At 35.4% G+C, this 18,597-nt stretch overlaps 1 protein-coding gene across 1 annotated transcript; it reads left to right on the top strand.

Annotated features, from left to right (window-relative positions):
- The first annotated feature begins 33 nt into the window (after positions 1-33).
- On the top strand, positions 34-17,489 carry LOC127841340 (tubulin delta chain-like). Its single transcript, XM_052370073.1, has 11 exons — positions 34-224; positions 2,943-3,038; positions 3,537-3,589; positions 4,553-4,631; positions 6,432-6,632; positions 7,993-8,151; positions 8,894-8,989; positions 12,586-12,658; positions 13,134-13,275; positions 14,596-14,756; positions 16,913-17,489. The coding sequence occupies exons 1-11, from the start codon at positions 130-132 to the stop codon at positions 16,979-16,981; spliced, it is 1,224 nt and encodes a 407-aa protein (XP_052226033.1). The 5' UTR covers positions 34-129; the 3' UTR covers positions 16,982-17,489.
- The last annotated feature ends 1,108 nt before the right edge of the window (positions 17,490-18,597 follow it).

Genomic DNA, 18,597 nt, shown 5'->3' with positions numbered 1-18,597 from the left:
TATATACGAAGTTCACATTTTTAGGAGTTGTTTTAACTACTGATCCTTTATTCAAAATGGTTGCGCCCATGGTTTAAAGTTCAAATATTAAAATGTTTTATCGTATATTAAGTTCAAAGAAATCTAACAATGTCGACAGTATTTGTACAGATAGGCCAGTGTGGTAATCAAGTTGGTCAAGCACTTTGGAAGAAAATTATCAAAGATGAAGAGGTGAAAAATAGGTGAGAATGTAATTGCATGGTATTCGGATATTTATTTTATTCGGGCGTTTCCTTGGAAACATATAAACATATTTGAATGTATTATTATTAAATTTTATATCAATATGTAATCATATAAAATGTTTGATATATATTGTTCACAAGCCTGCACAAGTGGTATCAATTACAAATATTTAGAAAATAATCTTGAAAGTTGAAAATAAGAGGGAATGTATCATGGACGAACCATCTTTCAAACCTCTTAATTTTTGACACGTCAATTTGACTCAAATATAATATTGAAAATAGTGAAACATATTTATAAGTACTTTATTTGATAAAATTTATTAACTTGTTTTTTCATGGCTGGCAACTGTAATTGCTATGTAAATCCTCTTTTGAAAACAGATTTTTTCATGTTTCCAGCACCACCATATCATGTAAAACTACCAATGCCGCCCAAACAACGGATACCTCCTTTCGAACCCTTCAGTGTATAACATTTAAAATAAATAAGTCACATGTTTTCACGTGATTTATTGCAGCAGCAAAAATTCCTTTCGTTTTGAGGCTGTACAGGTGTGGAACAGCCTACCAGAGGACATTCGCACAGTCGACAAATATAAAGACTTTGTACGGCTGATCCGCACCTGGACAGGTTCAAAATATAAATGCGCCATGTGTGAGTAACCTGCTTCTCACATTTTTTGCTTGCTTGCTTGTTTTTGCTGTCCTGCTTATATTATTTATTTATCTGTCATTTAACCCCTTGTTTATTCTCCTTGTATATAGTGTATATGAGTTTCTTGTGTTTTTAAAAAAAAATAAAAAATAAAAATTAAAAAATAAACATGTATATATGTGTATATATGTGCTATGTAGTTGTTTTTCATGTGCTTAAATATGCTTTTTTATACTCCCTTTTTTTCTTTCTTTTTTTTTCTTTTTTTTTTCTCATTGGTTACTCTTCACTGTATAATTGTATGTGTGCTTCTTGTGTGTTTTAAAATGTTATAAACATGTATACATGTGTATATATGTGTTATTTATTTGTTGTACTATGTAGTTATTGTGCATGTGGTTGTATATGCTTTTAAACATGAATTGTGTGCTATACTTGTTTTAATATCTTAAATTTTAATATAGGTCTGCAATGCTTTGTTTGTACAACTTAAAAGTGTATAACATATGCTTTAACTATGAACTATGCAAAAACAGCTTAAATATAGTTTTAAGGTATATTTCCCTTTGTCGTATTTGTGTGTAACTTACAAAATATTATGCTTTTAATGAACATTTTTACTTAATTTTGTGTTTTAATATGCTTTAAATATGTTCTTGTACTATAAATGCTTATATAATATGCTTAATCTTTCTTTCTTTCAGCTCAATATACACTTGTTATATATATATATACAATTGTTTTGTTGGGAAATAGCTCATGAACTAATGTTTATTGTTATTCACATCCGACGTTAAATAAAGATTCTTGTATCTTCTTGTATCTAGCCGAAATGTGTAAATTAACTGTCAAGCAAAGTTGAGAACAAAAATTAGACCATGTTTTTATAGTTTTTTTAAGGAAAATCCTTATAAATGTAAAAAGTATTAAGAAATACAATGATTTTTACGTGTTTTATGATTAATCTACTTATTCTATCTGTTTTTGATGCATTTTCGTCGATTTGCAGCTATGCACGAGTCGGCGTAAACAAATTACTAATACACAAAAAAGGGTGACGTAGTGCGCGTGCGTGCATGCGCATAAAATGTAAACAAATGAAGGGTTCAAAAAGAGGTGAGGTTCGAGAAGAGGTACTTTAACGATAAGTGTAATTTTGTTTTGAATCATGCAATTCCAGTGTACATGGATGAATACTCCATTAATGAGTTACGTTTTTTGTCCTGTTTAAGTTATATATTAATTTATGTACATGTACATACTTATTGTTTTGATTTGAAGTTACAATAAAAACATATATAAGCACAAATACCACAAAATTGATCTTTCGGCAGCCATATAATTCAGACCAATGTTTCCCAGATCTTCTTCTTCTTCTGATGCAGCACTCCTTCTAAAAAGAAGATTTTGTGCCAGCGCCTATTGGTTAATGGGTGAGAACTGTACAAAAGGTGCTCAATTGGGTGTTAGTTTAAAATTATTTACATTTTTAGTGTTTACAGGTGGATAAGGGGGTCAATGAAATCCACAGGAGTAAGGTTTTTGAAAACTTCTACTTTGGCTGCCTCATGTATGTGGGGAAGTAGTAAATTCCATTGTATTATTGATCTTTGCCGGAATGAGAATTTATAAGAGTGTTTTGAAGTTTGTTTGTGTCTAAAGTCTAAAACAATGGTTACTGCTTAGTCGGGATCGGCCGTCGACAAGAAAAAGGAGATTATCTGGAGGAGTGATGGCAATGATGTGGTGGATAATTTTATATAACATGCGATGAAATTTTGTCGTGCATGTTTCAAAAGATATATTGCAAACTAAATTTTCCACTTACTTTTTGTTCGATTTCTTATAAAAACAACAACAATGGTATTGAACAAAATCAGTTCCCTTTATAATAATTATGAACTTCCATATTTTGTCACAAACATTTTAAGTATTTTTTTAACTACTTTTATGCCAAAATTTATATGAAAACAGGAATACTATTTTTTAAGACAAAACAATGCTAGAATTATCATGAGAGGGAAATGATTTGAATGTCCAGTTATTTATTTTTTCAGTTACAGCTTTGTTGACAATGAACAACGTCTTCGAGCAGTGGCTGTTGACAGTGAACCTAAAGTGGTTAGGAAAATTACAAAAGGCTTGCCATACCTGTAAGTAACTATGGTAATATATCCACTTACAAGAGTTTTTATTTTAAGTGTTATTTTTTGGTTGCCTAAAAAACAAAAGTTGAAAATACTATATTCATTTTTTGGGTGGGATTTTGTATCAATTGATAACCTTATTTAACCCCCAGAATTTTACTGCTTAAATAAAATGTTATATGACATACAGGGGCACATACATGTAACTGTTATTGCACATCATAAAAAGAATCATGACAATGTAATTGATTAATTAAAGGCATAATATGTTTATACATGGATGTAATAAGAAGCCATTTATGGTGTATTACAGCTCTGTTTATATATACATGTTCATTTTTTTTAGATGAAAAAAACTCACAACAGATTATGATGATTAAATGAAGTTTGTCAAAAGTTATTTAATTTGTGAGATGAACACACATAATATATTTATTTATGTGATAAATTTAGCCATAAAATAGTCTATACAAGTGTAAAAATGAAGATGTTTTTTAATTATAGAGAGCAGTGTGTGGTTTCTGGAAAACGTGGACGTGGGACAAACTGGGCTCTTGGTAGGTCAAATTTATAGAGAAAGCTAGGTCAGTGTTGAATAAAGATACACATGATATATGTTGGTTTTGGTAGATTAACAATTGTAATTCACAAGTGATCAGGGATTTGTTTGTTATGATCATGAGTGAATAAAAATCTATATTTACCCAAAACCAACAAAGTTCGTTTTTTTGGATGCTTGTTTAGAAGTTTATTTAAATGAGAAAAGAGTTCAAATGGAGACTTTGCTGAAATAATGATGTCATGATGCCAAATCATTTCTGCATAAAACAGTGAAAATCATCAATAATTTTCACATTAGTTTTCTCTTTTTAAAGAGTAAATTATCAGGATTTAATCACTAGTATTTCCTTATTAACCACAGAAAAATCTCAAAGCTTAAAGCTAGAACTAAAAGCTGTGCTGAGTCATGGACTTCTTCCTGTATGGCAAATAAACTTTATTCCAACATTTGCTGCATTTATTTTTACAATAAATCATATAAAAGCAACAAAAAATACAATGAAACATAATCATGATGCCATGATATCATAAACAACACAATGGCATCAATAATCATTTTACGGCACTTTGCATTTTTGCTGTATTCATCATTGTGAAAGTACAGCTAATTCAATCACATTGGGTGTTAAATTCAGGTTTTACGTTATGATAAACATGTTCTTTCACAGTTTGTCATGTAAAAGTCTTGATTTAATTAATACAATATTTTGTATACTTGGTAGAATTCCATGTTCTTGAGAGTTCTTGCCCACTGCTTTAAATCATGTGGATAATCAGAAATGCTTGCAAGGGACTTTCTTTTTAAACATTGCCTTGAAATTTTAACCTTGAAAAATAGGTTAAAGCTTATCTGATTTGATTGACAAATTTAATACACTAAACAAAGCTTTTTTATATATAAAACTTCATTTTAAAATCATGCTTAAACATATAACTTTGAGTGTTTTGATTGATTGCAGGTTATCATGGAGTGCAGAAGCTTGGGGATGATCACCTGCTGGAGATCACACTGGAGGCTGTCAGGAAACAGGTGGAAAAGTAGGTGTGAGAATGTCAGGAAACAGGTGGAAAAATATGTGTGAGAATGTCAGGAAACAGGTGGAAAAGTAGGTGTGAGAAAAGGACATTTGAGTCGCGTTCTGAGAAAACTGGGCATTATGCATGTGAGTAAAGTGTTGTCCCAGATTAGCCTGTGCAGTTCGCACAGCCTAATCAGGGACAACACTTTCTTTCCGCTTAAACTAGATTTTCAATTGAAAGGGACTTCCTTGAAAGTAAAAATACCATCAAAACGGAAAGTGTCGTTCCTGATGAGCCTGTGCGGATTGCACAGGCTAATCTGGGACGACACTTTACGCACAGGCATTATGCCAAGTTTTCTCAGAACACGACACAGTTGATTATAGAAATGGATGAATGATCAGAGAAATTAATATTTTTATGAGTGACACAGCCATGAGTGAAAATATTTATCTGTCTATGATCACATGTGGAAAAAATCAATAATGTACAGGTGGGACGGGCTTGCTCATTTGGTAGAGTTGGACTACAAATCAAAGGATGGCGATTTTGATCCATGACCCGGTCGCATAACTTGGCCAGATATTGGTCATGAAATTATTTCTACAACCAGTTTCCCCATACCACTGATTCAAGTTGGGCAATTGTCAGTTAAATATGTACATATAGTACTGGTCAATCAGATAACCCTGGAAAAGTTTGAGTTGGTAAAAAAAAAATCTACGAAAACCAAGACATTTTCTTTTATTTTAATATTTTAACCATTTGATAAAATTTAAATAGGCTAAATGTGAGAATTGCACATGACTCACAGAGGATATTATGTGACTAACAAGATGGCAACGTCCATGCCCAGACAAGTATTTTTCACCTTTTTATACCATCTATTACCTGTATTAATTGTTTAAATTCTGCTCACTTTCCAGCCATATCAGCAAGAAAGTGATTAGCAATTATTTCGTATTAATTTTTGCTCTTCATCTCGAGTTTACCTTGACCAAACTGGATTTATGAATTTTGGATTACACAGAAAATTGAAGTTGGTGAACAAATGGGGTACACAGCTGATTCGCGATATATTGGACATTGCAATATAGCAGACAGCTAAATATAATATAACTAAAACTAACCTTCTAAATAGCCTATTTGTTGTTTTTTCACAATGGGTTGCATTCATTATATTAGAGGCAGTTACCGCGATCAGATTATTAAACCACACAATAGACGCTTTGACCATAGAGGTGAAAGAAAACAAAGCAGAATAATTTAAGTGTTTACTTTTTCGCACCTTGAAATGATTGCCTCTAAATCACTTGACACAAGTGGACAATGGCTTTCTGTGAGAAGTGTACTGGCTTCTTACCGCAGGAGACCATAAAACAACTCAGGTGCAATGCAGTATGCAGTTCACACTTATTTTGTAAACAGTTAACCTATATGCTGTATACAGTTAAAACATTTGTTGTATACTGTTCACGTCTATGCTGTATACATTTCACCCATACGCTGTATACTGTTTATACAAAAGCAGTATGCAGTTCATGCACATGTTGTACACAGTTCACACATATTCTGCATTTAGTTCATATACCTGCTATATACAGCTCACACATATACCTGCTATATACAGCTCACACATATACCTGCTATATACAGCTCACACATATGCTGAATGCAGCTGATACACAAGCTGTATGAAGTTGACACACTATATGCTGTATACAGTTGGTACACAAGCAGAACACAGTTCACACATATGCTGTATACTCTTTGCACATATGCTATATTCAGTTCTCACATATGCTGTATGGGCTGCAGGTGTGACACATTCACAGGCATTGTCCTGCTGCACAGTCTCAGTGGGGGTACTGGTTCAGGGTTCGGTTCCCGTGTGGCAGAGACTCTGAGGGAGGAGTATCCTTTGGCGCACCTCATGTCATGTGCCATGGCACCCCACGCCAGCGGAGAAAGCCCTCTGCAGCATTTCAACAGCCTTCTGACACTGGCCACTCTACAGAGGTAATGAATGCAAGTTACATTTGTTTATTTAAACACGTTTGCATCAAACTTTAAAGGTGTATTTAGGGGTGGTTAGGGCTTTGGCCACTCTGCAAAGGTATTGAATGGAAGTGAATATTATTTGTTTAAGCTCATTTGCATCAAAATCTTAAGGTGAATTGAGACACTCTGGTGTTTGTTTTCTGGGTTGAACCAGTACTTTGTGTCATTTGGGACAATCTTGAGAATGCTTATATATACAAAATTATTTGGAGCTCCTATAAACAAAATGGTATAAAATGATTATAAATGTACTGATGTACTTCACTTTATGAGCATCCCTTGCATTTCAATAGTGCTGAATTATTTCAGAGATTTTTTTCGGCTTTCCAAAAAAAAGGCCTAAAAAGTAGTTGAAACAATAATTCAATCTACAGTAATCTACCTTTCCTCTCCAATATAATAACAATCCTCTAGCATATTAGCATCATGATCATGCAAAATAAGTCTTATGCCATATGAAGCCAGCATAGCACCAGCTCAGCCTGCCTGCGCATGTGCACAGTTTGGTCAGGGTCTACCATGTCAGCTACAGAGGTACGCAAGGTTTAGTGGTCTCATAAGCGGACAGCATAGCTCCAGGCCAGACTGTGCAAATGTGCAAGCTGGTCAAGAGCTACACTGACTAATATTGGCATTAAACCCATTTTCATATATTGTCTACCCGGTCTAGCAGTGTATCCATTTAGCTCTAAAGTACAAAAGAATCCTTTATTGGTAGTCTTTAACTTTCCTTTTTCAATATCATAAATGGTAGATAGTAGTTAAACTCCTCACATCAAAGTAGAGAGGAGTACAGTGGATTTACCATGGACATTTGTTTACTCGAATTACCATGGACATTTGTTAACTCGAATTTCCATGGATATTTGTTTACTCGAATTTCCATGGGCATTTGTTTACTCGAATTTCCATGGACATTTGTTTACTCGAATTTCCATGGACATTTGTTTACTCGAATTTCCATGGACATTTGTTTACTCGAATTTCCATGGACATTTGTTTGCGTATTCCTCTATCAGTTTGTGATTTCATTTTTTTGTTACATGCAAACTTGATGAATGAAGTTCTTTTACATTTTCCAAAGTGCAAGATTCAGATTATATGCATGGTTCCTAATGATGTCAAACTGTGCATGTGCAATTTTATATCTAATGTTTAAACATGCTTACTTAGAATTTCTATGACATGATTACCGTATGACAGCTTGTTACATGTTACAATATACAAGGTTATTTCTTACTTTTGTGACCAAATTAATTAAGTTCCATTTTGCAGTGTGCTAGTTCTATTGGGGTACAATTCATGACTTTTTCTGCAGATGCACAGATTGTGTGGTGCTAACACAGAATGACGATGTGTTGCAACGAGTTCAGAAACAGGCCAAGAATGAAAGCGTCTCCTTTGCCAATCTCAATGAGGCCATAGCAAGCCACTTGACAGGCATATTTCTACCCACAGACTCTATTAAAACTAAGAGGTAACATTTTGGAAATGTACCGAAATCCTTGAAACTATAAATGGTATATTTGTGTGCACAAGTTTTCTTTTACTTCATTTACTTGTTTAATTTCTGTAATTACTAATCTGACATTACCAGTAAAAAAATGTGAGCTACATGTTTGCATATTTGTTATATTGTATACACAAATTATTGATAGGCAAACAGGTTTTTACTGGATTAAAGATGGAAAATTATGATGTGAGTGCTGAGAGAACCTTTACATATTTTCTCAGAGCCAGTACAATACTCAAGTATTGTATCTAAGCAATTTTAAGCAGATACATATGGAATAATACGCTGGTCAATTGTTCCAAGAGTTTGTATCAGGCCAGCGGCTTGTGTGATGACTAATCTCACGAGAGGCGGAGCCTCAAGTGTGATACGAAATAGCGTAAGCCACAAGACTGATACAAACACATGTAACAATTGACTTGCATAATATTCCTTTTATTATATACAACTTGGAATCATTTAAGTTAAAAAATGAGTTAAAGCGTTCATAATTAACCAAGAATGCTCTCATAAATTTTCTGCATTCAAAGTGACGTCATTAAAAGTAGTCCGGCTAGTATGGTAATATGGAATTGGAAAACTAGCGAGTAGCATAATACGGGAATTATTTCTGTGCAGTTGTACCGATTAACACAATTTGTATTTTTTGGGAATATAACTGTTACTTTGCAGCAAGATGCCCCATGCTATCACTGTTACTTTGCAGCAAATTCAGTCTGGGCATGGAGCCCTGGGAGATGATGAGATCCATCAGCCCCGACCCACGATGCAAGTTTGTGCAGATTGCTCAGTATATGAACAGGTATCTATCAGCCCGACCCCCGCTGCAAGTTTGTGCAGTTCACTCAGTATATGAACAGGTATCTATCAGCCCCAACCCCCGCTGCAAGTTTGTGCAGATTGCTCAGTATATGAACAGGTATCTATCAGCCCCGACCCCTGCTGCAAGTTTGTGCAGATTACTCAGTATATGAACAGGTATCTATCAGCCCCGACCCCTGCTGCAAGTTTGTGCAGATTACTCAGTATATGAACAGGTATCTATCAGCCCCGACCCCTGCTGCAAGTTTGTGCAGATTGCTCAGTATATGAACAGGTATCTATCAGCCCCAACCCCTGCTGCAAGTTTGTGCAGATCACTCAGTATATGAACTGGTATATATCAGCCCCGACCCCTGCTGCAAGTTTGTGCAGATCACTCAGTATATGAACTGGTATCTATCAGCCCGACCCCTGCTGCAAGTTTGTGCAGATTGCTCAGTATATGAACAGGTATCAATCAGCCCCAACCCCTGCTGCAAGTTTGTGCAGTTTGCTCAGTATATGAACAGGTATCTATCAGCCCCAACCCCCGCTGCAAGTTTGTGCAGATTGCTCAGTATATGAACAGGTATCTATCAGCCCGACCCCTGCTGCAAGTTTGTGCAGATCACTCAGTAAATGAACAGGTATCTATCAGCCCGACCCCTGCTGCAAGTTTGTGCAGATCACTCAGTATATGAACTGGTATCTATCAGCCCGACCCCTGCTGCAAGTTTGTGCAGATCACTCAGTATATGAACAGGTATCAATCAGCCCCAACCCCCGCTGCAAGTTTGTGCAGATTGCTCAGTATATGAACAGGTATCTATCAGCCCCAACCCCCGCTGCAAGTTTGTGCAGATCACTCAGTATATGAACAGGTATCAATCAGCCCCAACCCCCGCTGCAAGTTTGTGCAGATCACTCAGTATATGAACAGGTATCGATCAGCCCCAACCCCTGCTGCAAGTTTGTGCAGATCACTCAGTATATGAACAGGTATCTATCAGCCCCAACCCCCGCTGCAAGTTTGTGCAGATTGCTCAGTATATGAACAGGTATCTATCAGCCCGACCCCTGCTGCAAGTTTGTGCAGATCACTCAGTAAATGAACAGGTATCTATCAGCCCGACCCCTGCTGCAAGTTTGTGCAGATCACTCAGTATATGAACTGGTATCTATCAGCCCGACCCCTGCTGCAAGTTTGTGCAGATCACTCAGTATATGAACAGGTATCAATCAGCCCCAACCCCCGCTGCAAGTTTGTGCAGATTGCTCAGTATATGAACAGGTATCTATCAGCCCCAACCCCCGCTGCAAGTTTGTGCAGATCACTCAGTATATGAACAGGTATCAATCAGCCCCAACCCCCGCTGCAAGTTTGTGCAGATCACTCAGTATATGAACAGGTATCTATCAGCCCGACCCCTGCTGCAAGTTTGTGCAGATTACTCAGTATATGAACAGGTATCTATCAACCCCGACCCCTGCTGCAAGCTTGTGCAGATCACTCAGTATATGAACAGGTATCCATCAGCCCCGACCCCTGCTGCAAGTTTGTGCAGTTCACTCAGTATATGAACAGGTATCTATCAACCCCGACCCCTGCTGCAAGTTTGTGCAGATTGCTCAGTATATGAACAGGTATCCATCAGCCCCGACCCCTGCTGCAAGTTTGTGCAAATCACTCAGTATATGAACAGGTATATATCAGCCCCGACCCCTGCTGCAAGTTTGTGCAGTTCACTCAGTATATGAACAGGTATCTATCAACCCCGACCCCTGCTGCAAGTTTGTGCAGATTGCTCAGTATATGAACAGGTATCTATCAGCCCCGACCCCTGCTGCAAGTTTGTGCAGATCACTCAGTATATGAACAGGTATATATCAGACCCGACCCCTGCTGCAAGTTTGTGCAGTTCACTCAGTATATGAACAGGTATATATCAGCCCCGACCCCTGCTGCAAGTTTGTGCAGATTGCTCAGTATATGAACAGGTATCTATCAGCCCCGACCCCTGCTGCAAGTTTGTGCAGATCACTCAGTATATGAACAGGTATATATCAGCCCCGACCCCTGCTGCAAGTTTGTGCAGATTGCTCAGTATATAAACAGGTATCTATCAGTCTGTACAGCCTCTGCAAGTTTGTGCAGATCACTTAGTATATGAACAGGTATCTATCGGTCTGTACACCCACTGCAAGTTTGTGCAGATCACTCAGTATATGAACAGGTATCTATCAGTCTGTACAGCCTCTGCAAGTTTGTGTACATTGCCCAGTGCATGAAAAGGTGTGAAACATGGATTGCTGCAGAATTACGAAAGACTTTCTGTGATTTTTTACTAAATGTCAATTAAATAAAAAGTGGACATTGTGGGATAGAAAGATGACAGGTCTCAGTCTCTGCTATGTCCTATTTCTTTTCTTATTTTATGTTTTTAGCTGTGATATTTGTATATTTTGATACATATATTTGTTTATGAACATTATTCAAACAAGTAAATATTTCCAAAATGAATAACATTGTATCCGTTTTCAAGCCAAAAATTTTGGAGTTCTTAAAGAAAAATGATTCGTAATTTCCTTGAACAACTTATAAATTTGCGAAGAAGCTATGAATGTCTGGGCAAGTATTTCATAAAGCTCAGAAGCCTGATTTGTACATACGAGTCGTGTTCTGAGAAAACTGGCCCTAATGCAAGTGCGTAAAGTGTCGTCCCAGATTAGCCTGTGCAGTGTGCACAGGCTAAACAGGGATAACACTTTCCGCTTGTACACAGGCTAATCTGGGACGACACTTTATGCACATTCATTATACCCAGTTTTCTCAGAACGCGACTCATATAATGTTTTCCTTAATAAATATGATGTACTTTTAAACTGATCAATTATTAATCATCTTAGAAATATTTAAATGTTAAAAGCAAATAAGAGCCCTGGTAGCATCTAATTAAGGTCTACATGAGATGATCAACTGAGGCATGACATTTTTTCGGACATTAGTATGAACAAAACCAAAGTATAAAAGCAGCAAACATTTAAAGCTCACAATAATTTTAATGCATGTTGGGTCCACGTGTCCGCTTATTACTGCGCCAAAGCTTCTGTCACTCCAAATGCAATATTTATGTATTTTTAATTGTATAGAGGATATTTATAGGATCTAGATCGATTCTATCAATTTTAATTCAGGGGTGAAGATCATAGAAAAAATATTTTTTTAATGATCATAAGTGAATTAAAATCAATATTCCAACAAATCAAAACACATTATCTTTTTATTTTATGCTTACAAATGATCATTTAATGCTGGAGAATGATCATAATATTACAATGTCATGACATAAGAAAAACGTCATTTTACAGTAAAGTAAAACAGAGAAAGTTATTGATAATTTTCACTGTTAATGTTCAGTGTTTGTGAAATATCAGTTTTAAATCAAAATCAATGATATTTCTATATAAACCACAGTAAAGCATAAAATTAAGACATTTAGTCTTTAAATTCCAAGACCTAATTATTTTTAATCACAAACATACTAACATAGTCAAATCAAACCTGTAACTGATTGTTGCTATCTTTTTCATGCACAGTAAACTTAGCTGGAATGAGCTGCTCCATAAGTTGTCATCAACTCTGAGGAAATATGGGAAAAATGGAGAAGCTGTATCCTTTCTTATTTTGACATTTGTTCTTATTTCAACACTAAGATGGGTTCTGAATGTCCAAACTAATTGTGGTCAAAGTCCAAACGTTTTTCCTGTCAAATGCTAGTGGTACATGTAAAAAGCAAAAGTTCACAATGGATTTATTGTTTTAACAGTGAACCCATTTCAGTAACAAATATGTTGTTCACCTTGCATTTGGGATGTGGATTGCAATATCTGATTGATCTGTGTCAAGGCCCTAAGCACAGGGAATGTTAGCGATAAGTACCAAATGTTTCAACAATCATTCGACTTGATGACTTTCAAGCTTTAATGACATGTTTTTTGACGAATTAAGGAACATCAGTAATTAAATGTTACATGTTATGTTTTCATTACCTTGCATTTATGAAAGTCCATTATTGTACCTGAATGTGTTTGGTTTTAAAATGATTAAAAGCAAAACAATGAATTAAAACTTAACCCAGCGTTAGTTTGCTAGCCTAGGCTGTATATGTGTTGCACGCGGGGATAGCACAGGGGGCTTCCATCTGCACTCTGGAAGTCTGGAACCCAAAATACGACAAGCCCTGAACTGTGTGGAGTGGAACCCATTTCCTGTAGATTTTTGGACAGGTAAACATTTCGATATAACATATGTAAACATGAGAAATAACACTCTACCAAGACTACTATCAAAAATATATTTTGTTTTTTAGATGGATAGTAATCAATAAAAAAAGGATAAAATTGCCTTTTTTACACTTTTAATTATTAATTCAGGAAATTGTTGCGTATCTCTTACAGAGAGAACATTTAATAATATGTCACTTTAAGACACCTATAAATACTGTTTTTATGTAATGAACATGTTAGGATGGAATTTTATTTTGTACGGACAGATGTTCTGGAAACTTGCTCTGTCTTTAGGGGATTTATTTAAATATTCCTGTTACTAAAATTCTAGAATTAACAAGAATCATGTTAACATGGCCATCCCCGCCAAAAGTTGTTTGCTTGTATGAGAACATTTGTTTTAAAGAGTAGAATAATATTTGTTGAAATTAAATAAAAGGAGATAATTAAAAAACTAAGGTAGATAGAGTTATGGTTCTTAGTCATTGCACTTCTCCTACTTGCCGTCTGTTTATATTTTAAGTTTCAAGTAAATCCCTTCAGTAGATTTAGAGTTATGCTCCTGACATAAATTTACTTTGAAATTATATAAAGGGAGATAATTAAAAAACTAAGGTAGATAGAGTTATGGTTCTTGGTCACTGCACTTCTCCAAGTTGCCATCTGTTTCTATTCTAAGTTTAAAGTAAATCAATTGAATAGATTTGGAGTTATGCTCTGGACAAAGTGTTGGAGGGACGGACAGACGGAAGGACAGGCAGGGATAAAAATGGTTAATTATTGCAATATTTTCTTAAGTTGTAAAACTAGGCTGGCTATCTCAGCAAGAAGAGAGGTAGACTAAAAATTATCATATTTTGATTCAAGTAAGACAGTTTTAAGTTACTGGCAAAAGTACTGGTAAATCGGCTACCCCGCAAACAAATTCCAGCAGGTTAACTGATTGCTGTGATTTGACTTATTAACAGCTTTAAATCATTACAAACTAATTTAAGCAGTACACACATACAACACGGCTATTTAAATGTTAAATATCGAAGCTTTGATATAACAATTTCATGTTCCCTTTTAGCATGGTCATATTCATTTAAGTTTTTATTATTATATTTACACGACTCTTGTTTTGGGAAAACTGGGCTTAATGCATGTGCGTAAAGACACTATCGTCTTTTATTTTTTCTAAACAAAAACTCAGTCTAGGCAGACAGTGTTGTCCCTTATTAGCCTGTGCAGACTGCACAGGCTAATCTGTGAGGATACTTTACGCACATGCATTAAGCCCAGTTTTCCCAGAACAAGGCTAATGTGCACATTATTCAGCTGGATCCAATGGCTGTGGACCTAGAAGCTCTGCAAGTCTGACTATAGCGGCCAACAGCTCCTCAGTGGTGGAGTATATAGAGGGGGTGATAGCACGGGCCCAGGTTATGTATGATGCTGGGGCCTATCTACACTGGTACTGGAGACATGGGGCCACACAGGTAATCATCTTGAATAAAATTTAGTCAAAACCTTGATTTGGAATTTTTCTCAGCTTTATCTTGCAGTACAGACATATTGGGTCATTAAGTCACACTTAAAGTAACAACATAATGAAGAAATTACATTAAAATGCGTCATGAATACAGAACCTGGGTTCGAATTCACCAACATTTTTAGTCTTAATGATAGACTCAGACTTAAGAATAGAAATATTGTTTTATCCATAATTCATATCATAAAACAATCACATTCAATATAAAGCAAAGTATACAAAAACACTTCTTCATTTAACAGGATTTGATATCTCTAGAAAATTATTTTTATGTCCCCCACCACTATAGTGGGGGACATATTGTTTTTGCCCTGTCTGTTGGTTGGTTGGTCTGTTGGTTTGCGCCAACTTTAACATTTTGCAATAACTTTTGCTATATTGAATATAGCAACTTGATATTTGGCATGCATGTGTATCTCATGGAGCTGCACATTTTGAATGGTGAAAGGTCAAGGTCATCCTTCAAGGTCAAAGGTCAAATATATAGCTTCAAAGCGGCGCAAAAGGGGACATAGTGTTTCTGACACACACATATCTTGTTTAAATTTGGGGAATTTAAGTCCAAGTCTGTAATTAAGACTTGAAAAGTTTGTGAATTAGGGCCCTGTTCTTTGAAATTATTGTAGACCACTTTAAAAGCTCCATGAATACTGACCCTGGTCTTTGTATTGAGTTTACACTTTACCACTCAGAAACGCACATTCACGCATTTAAAGTCCTTTAGAAAATCACATTAAATTTAAGTCCTTTCTTAATATATTCAAGTTTGAAAGGCTTCATGTCCAACCCTATAAAGATACTGATGAGTGGCAAACAGCATAAAACCTGAACAGACTGTGAGTTAGTTGCAGGCAGTTCTGGTTTTAATGCTGTTTGCACATAGCCATTTTCACTTTTTTCTTCTAAGTGGGTAAGGGTTAAGTCCACTTCCAATGATTTAGAAGCACGGTTCCTGGTCTTAATAATAACTGTACTGCGCTCTTAATGCTGGGAGAAAACGGACAGTGTTCAATGTGATGGCAACTTTTGACTCTTCAAAATAAAATCATCTAAAATGTTATTTGACAAATTGATATTTTACGTATTAACACGTCAAGTTACAACGCACCCAATAGAAAGATATTGTTTGTTATTAATGATGTAATTTTTAAAATGAGAATTTCACCTTGTCAGGAATTCAGGTCATATAATTTACACATATAAATTACACAATAAAGGAAAACAATAATACATGTAAGATTATGTAAGTAACCCTTAACCACATTGATACATTTTTCGACGCTTTTGTAGTCCCTTAAAAAGTTTCATTTAATACCTTTCTTACTAAATTCAAATTTTAAAGGCTTCTTTTCTAACTCTTAGTTACTGATGAGCAGCAAGGAGCATACAACCTGAACAGACTGCGAGTTACTTGCAGGCTGTTCTGGGTTTTTTCTGTTTGCACATTCAGGGTGCAGAATCAACAGGGTTTTCTAGGGTTTACACATAGGCTGGACAGAATGTAATCACATTGTTAAGAACTTTATTTTTTCAAATATATCAAGTTATTGAAATACATTTGCAAAAATCTTTAGTGCATAAATGACAGATTTTCTTGCAGTTTGTGCCGATGTCATAAGGTATAAGAATTGATCCTTGAATATGTCTGAAATCGTTGTCAAAATTTCATGTTCCGTGAAACATAACCGTGTAGTTCAAATCGAATTTTGAACAAGAACACAGGCTTATTAAATAAAGTAATTCTGATGTATTTCACATTGCCATAAACAGCATTAAAACCTGCCTTTCATGCACTAGTTGAAATTCTAAAGAAAAAATGTTTAACAAAGTTATTTGAAATAAAGCACCACTAACTGTTGTGTTAAAATCCATTAAAGTTAAAAGGCAGAACCCACAAAGCCTCATGATCCTGCACCCTGAATAGCAATTTTCACTTTGCCTATGAGTGGTAAAGGGTTATCAAATTCAGCACAGTTTGGTCTACTGTTTTTCTTTTCAGACAAGTAAAGAAATATGTCACTCATAAATTATAAGATAGAAATTCTTGTAATTTTATCAAAAATCTTATTTCACATAAATTGTATGAATCATTTATTTTTTCAGGACGACTTTCAGAACTCTTTCGAGACTTTGCGTACAGTAGTGGAGGATTACAAGGAAGCTGTCAGATGAACCATACAAAACTGATGTTTGCAGTATTCAGTTAGTCCTGATGATTTTAAATGATGTCAAAGCGGGTAATAGTTGCACAAATAACCCTGTCTTCAGAGTTTGGCGGGACAGAGCAACAACCTGCAGTGACACAATGGAGCAAGTCTGCTGACAATTTGGGTGTAATCGAGCAAAAAAGACCAACTAGAGTGCAATAGTTGACATCTGTTCATGAATTAGATACAGTTGCCTTCTGATCGCACAATGAAAAACATTGTAACTAGTGTTTTCATTGGTCAGTATTATGTGCTGAGACTGAGCTGTATCAGGAGTTTCTATTGGTCAGTGTTCGACGAGCAAAGAGTTAGACATTTTAATCTAAAAACTGTTTGTTCATGTTTTTGTTTTTTCTGGTTGGTTAATTTCTTCAAACACAATTCAGATAATTAATTTTTAATTATATATTTCTCAATAAAACACACAATTAAAATGACACAATTAACTTGTCTTCTTGACAAACAAAATACAAGTACATACGTTGTTTTTTTCTACACCTACTTAAAACACTTTGTTATGAATATGTATAATTTTAATGACAAACCTGAATATTTTGGTAACAATACATACATACATATCCAGTACATTTGAACTGCCTCAAATTTCAGTATAGAATATATCACAACACTTAAGAGCACAGGAATCTGGTCGCTTGTAAAAAATTTTGTTTAACCCTTTACCACTTAAGATACGTAAATTAAAATACAGACCTTTCTTACTAGATTCAAGCTTAAAAGGCTTAATTTCCAACCCGTAGGTACTGATGAGCAGCAAACAGCATAAAACCTGAACAGACAATGTTACTGGCAGGCTGTTCTGGTTTTATGCTGTTTGCACATAGCCACTTTCAATTTGCTTCTGAGTGGGCAAGGGTGAAACTATTGTGTGTTACATATGTGGCATGTAGCTTTTAGTTAACCAAAAAATCAATCATTTTTTAACGGTATAATTGACATTTTCTAAAACTTAATAGATTCATGTTCTATCCATAAAGATGAATCTTTAAGCGAGGTGTTCCCCAAAATAATTGGGCTTATTTCATGTGCGTAAAGCATCATTCCAGATAAGACTGTGCAGTTTGCACAGTTACAGGACATGTTCCGCTTTATGGTTTTATGGAATATCTCTTTTATTGAAAGTCTCGTTTAAACAAGGGACAAAATTGTCACAAAACCAGGTTTTCAAAAAACTATATTTATAACTAGAGAGCTTAGTCACTGACATATACCCCCACATGCTGCATTGACACAGAATATTTTGCATGGTGTCTTCATAAAACAAGAAAAGCTCATTTATGGCGATTTTGAAGAATTATTATTCCATTTCATTTATGACCATTTTGACCTTTGAACTCTTGACTTCTTTAGCATGACACCCCGTCCAATTACTGTGAACAAAATTAATGTACAGAGTCATTTAAAAATCTCACAATGAATGACATAAAAATGGCCTGGACAAGCTCATTTATGGCCATTTTTGACTTTTAAACTCAAAGTGTGACCTTGAAGATATTGACGTAATTCTTTCGTGAGACACACCGTCTAATTATTGTGAGCAAATGTACAGAGTAATTTTAAAAA

The sequence above is a fragment of the Dreissena polymorpha genome, chromosome 8 (assembly GCF_020536995.1).
Source record: "Dreissena polymorpha isolate Duluth1 chromosome 8, UMN_Dpol_1.0, whole genome shotgun sequence".
NCBI classification, from domain to species: Eukaryota; Metazoa; Mollusca; class Bivalvia; order Myida; family Dreissenidae; genus Dreissena; species Dreissena polymorpha.
Note: the sequence above shows the minus strand (reverse complement) of the source record. Positions and strands in the feature narration are given on the sequence as shown.